The 4,342-nt window shown below is 36.7% G+C and overlaps 1 protein-coding gene across 1 annotated transcript in view; it reads right to left on the bottom strand.

The window, feature by feature from the left end:
* LOC107743963 (kinesin-like protein KIF22) overlaps positions 1–3,793 on the bottom strand; it is a 17,761-nt gene extending 13,968 nt beyond the window's left edge. The window contains exons 1-3 of the mRNA XM_016557426.1: positions 3,745–3,793; positions 1,905–2,059; positions 517–726 (exon numbers count right to left, since the gene is read on the bottom strand). Coding sequence (XP_016412912.1) covers positions 517–726; positions 1,905–2,059; positions 3,745–3,793 — 414 coding nt within the window. The remainder of the gene's footprint in view (positions 1–516; positions 727–1,904; positions 2,060–3,744) is intronic.
* Between the last annotated feature and the right edge of the window lie 549 nt (positions 3,794–4,342).

The raw sequence follows: 4,342 nt of genomic DNA, 5'->3' as shown, positions 1-4,342 counted from the left end.
CTTAAAAAAACAAAACGTATTATTACTAATATCACTGATCCATGCATTGTAGAGTACAGTAGCAATATATTTTTGTCTTAATTAAACTTCTATTTTGACAGGTTGTTGTATTTTTATGCCACAAAACAAGTAGACATACGTAAATAGCAGTCTTTTGCAATTTAATATTTAGACACTAGTCCATAGCGCAATCAGATTAAGGGTACTGGCTCTACTTCAAATTTAATCGCCCAAATTTAGAAATTCTGCGACATGCCGCATTATATAGTAAAATCCATTTTTATAACTGGACTCCACATCGCAGAAATCATAAGGCCCTACATATACAATGTTACCACGAGTGTTGTGTTCTCTCTCCCAAATACAACCAGCAGACACTATAGTGGTCTGATATTTGTTTGATGGAGAGATTTCATTTCAGCACCAGCTACCAAATCATGGTCTACCACACAGAGACCAGGACCTGTTAAAGTGCTAATGGAGAACTAGAATGAAGAGGAGTGTGCATGCTCAAACCTTTATGAGGAGGATAGCGTGACTGCGGCTGGAACGCTGGTTGAGTTTAGTAGAGGCCGTGGTGCGGTTTAGACTCGCGGGGATAAAATGAGTGTCGAAATCGGTAAAGGATAAAAGCGGTGTGCGCGTTAGCCCGGGAATGAGGATGTTTCTGTCCTTGTCTTCACGGATGGGCAGGTCCTGGGAACCTGGGGACAACAGGTCCAGCACCTACAGATACAAAGTCCTTCAATATTCCAGAACAGCTGCCCACAAACACTAAAGCCCCGTTCACACCAAGAACGAGAACTATAAAGATAACGATATTAGCGTCCACACAAGCGAACGATATCGTCTGTTTATTCTAAGTGCATGCTCGTCTGCCGCTTTAAATTCTCAAGCTCGTTACAGCAGGATGGATTCTGATTGGTTGTCAATTTTTTTATCGTTCATCAGCTGGAAAAAAAATCGTTTTGAAAGTGATTCCAACGATATCGTTTCTCTTTGTCTTTATCGTTATAGTTGTGGTGTGGACTCTGCTATTCTTTAATAGTGAGAACGATTTTTAGAACTATATCTTTAACGTTATCGTGCTTTGTGTGGACGGGCCTTTATACTTGCACTACCATTCAAATGATTTTTTGATTAATACTTTAATTTCACAAGAATATGACAGTAAAAAAATTAAGGCTAAAAAAAATTTTTTTCTTTTAAATAAATGCTGTTCTTTTGAGCGTTCACATTTAAAGAATCCTGGAAAAAAAAAAAGGTTTTACAGGTTTCACAAAAAAAATAAAAATAACCAGTAAAAACTTTCAACAACTGATAAGGTGTTTCTAAAGCAGCAAATCAGCATGTTAGAATGATTTCTGAAGGTTCATGTGACACTGAAGACTGGCGTAATGGCTAGTGAAAACCCACAGAAATAAATTATTTTTCAAAACTTATTACCTTTTCATTGTAGAGCTCAAGGTAAGACATCCCAACTGAGTATTCCCAACCATCCTGCTCCTTTTCCTGAACGTCAACCAGCTTGAAGACCTCCTTGACAGCTCTGGGAATAATGCCCGGCTGCTCTTGACTGCCGAGCATGGTGTGGGTCTTTCCTGAAGGAAGGAATAAGAAAAAGTTTAGACTGTGAATGGACTATATTATGGCACTTCATAATCTAAAAATCACACAAGTTACTCAAGAAGGCAGTTAAAGAAATCTAAAGATATGTTTACATAAGAATTATATATGAAAATATTGACAATTTCCTTTGAGGTTTTTTTTTTTTAAAGTGTTTTGGGGACAGATGACAATCAAAACGATCCCCAGTCACACACAGTGTTCGTACAATTCCAGGACTTCAAGGACTTTGAGCACTACTTTCCCACAGAAATAAATTATTTTTCAAAACTTATTACCTTTTCATTGTAGAGCTCAAGGTAAGACATCCCAACTGAGTATTCCCAACCATCCTGCTCCTTTTCCTGAACGTCAACCAGCTTGAAGACCTCCTTGACAGCTCTGGGAATAATGCCCGGCTGCTCTTGACTGCCGAGCATGGTGTGGGTCTTTCCTGAAGGAAGGAATAAGAAAAAGTTTAGACTGTGAATGGACTATATTATGGCACTTCATAATCTAAAAATCACACAAGTTACTCAAGAAGGCAGTTAAAGAAATCTAAAGATATGTTTACATAAGAAATATATGAAAATATTGACAATTTCCTTTGCGGGTTTTTTTTTTTTTTAAAAGTGTTTTGCGGACAGATGACGATCAAAACGATCCCCAGTCACACACAGTGTTCGTACAATTCCAGGACTTTCAAGGACTTTGAGCACTACTTTTTTGGTTTTCAAGGACTAAAATCAGAGATCACAATATCGTTATTATCTTTTAAATTCTAATAAATAAACGAATAAAACAAAATGGTACAAATAACGTGCAGCACATGCAAAGTACGCAATGACTGTGGCAACTTTAACTTTTGAGAGGATACTATGGCAAAGTTATCAATTTCCTTATTCAAAGTGATTTTTTTACGAATATGATTAACCTGAAGAGTAAAAGCTTCATCATAAACTTAGAAAATTATGAGCTAGATCACGTTCATGGATGCTAGAGCTAGAGGTGTGACAATATTCACTTAGCACACGAGATGAGACAAAATACAGATACTTGGTTCACTAGAATGAGACAATATTTGAATTAAAAAAAACTTTCAATGACAAAATATTTGTCTTTTAAAATCACAAAAAGCAAAACGCTGAGCTCCGCAAAACAATCAGAGATGCACCGATTCCAATTTCCGATTTTTTTGGAAGTGTGACCTGCCGCCGATACCGATTTTTGCCGATTCCGATTTTCTTTCTAAGAACTATAATTGACAGCATATACAAACAAAAATCTATGCAAATTTCAATGCAAAAATTATTTACAAAGAAATTATTAAACATTACAATTCCCCCAATCTGGACTAAGTTACAGATTTTCTCTCACTTAAACAACTCTCAAAATAAAGTGCTCTGTGACTGGAAAGAGGAAGAAATATTTAACTTAAAATGAGTCGCTGAAGTGGCATTAGATGCATTTACACAAGAGTTTGATGAAGCTGAGGTGCCATAAATGCATTTACACTGCAAAATTTCAAATGCATAAATAACTTCATAAGATTAATGTTTTACATATTTTTTTAAACACAAATAAATGTTGAAAAAACGCAATGATACTTTTAAATACGACTAAACCACCAGTAAGTGGCGGCAAATGTCTGTTTTAATGTGCGGGTTACTGAATCATTGACTCACTCCATTTGTTCAAAAACGTGTAGATTCATTCAGTAACGAAACACCGCTGTGTTGCTCGGAGACACACAACAGTCCTGCTGTGGCTTTGATCGGAACGGGTTTCGTCAGCGAAATTGAGCAAAAAAAGTCAATATTTTGTCTAAAATCTAAGTCACTTTATTTTAACTTCATGTTTATTGAAATACTATGTATAAAATCAGTGTCACATTGCAATCGTGTTACTGATATTCAGGGAAACATCATGGCCGTATAATGTTGCTTACCTAAATCATATTTTGTAAATATCTTTTTTTTTTCTACCGCAGTATGCATCTATAAATTTCTGTGAGTTACTTTGTATGTGCTGTCTCTCTCACACACTCACTCAGGCTGTGCAAGCCTCATCTGGCACTACATAAATACATTATCAGTCGCCGTTTACACTAAATGCAATTAAAATTACAATCATTCCTACGCGAAACGACATGTTTACACACGACTGAGTGTGCGCGTGGTTGTGACATTATTGCTGGCAATAATAGGATCGGCTCGGAATCGGCAACACTGACTGACCGGACGAATATTTTGCAAATGTTAAACAATGCGCTACAACAGGTATACTATGCACTGCTGTGCATGCTTTTAGAGTATTTTACTTTCATTCATTCCATGTAGTTCCAAGCCAGTTCTATATCACCGTTCTATATTAATGCGCTGCTTTAATTGATGCACACACACACACCACTCGCACATAAACACAGTGAGAGAAAGAGAGGTCAGAGATTGCAGATCGCACTGCGCACACACAAACTTATTGTCAGTGCTGCCCCGCGACTTTTATTAATAAAACAACATAGAAACTAGATCTCTACATTATCTTCCCCAGCAACAAGGTAAAATCGAAGTAACTAAACAGTTTCATTGTTTGTAGAGAGAGACGCACAGACGCAGGTAATTCACACACACAACTGTCATCTCTCTCTCTCGATCGTTAATTCATTTAAATAAATACTATAATTCATTCGAATAAACGTGGTCTTACCGCACTATTTCATCTCTGTATCTGATTTGAA

Source organism: Sinocyclocheilus rhinocerous, unplaced genomic scaffold (genome assembly GCF_001515625.1).
Source record: "Sinocyclocheilus rhinocerous isolate Xijiao unplaced genomic scaffold, SAMN03320098_v1.1 scaffold2572, whole genome shotgun sequence".
Lineage (NCBI taxonomy): Eukaryota > Metazoa > Chordata > Actinopteri > Cypriniformes > Cyprinidae > Sinocyclocheilus > Sinocyclocheilus rhinocerous.
This window is presented reverse-complemented; position numbering and strand designations above follow the sequence as displayed.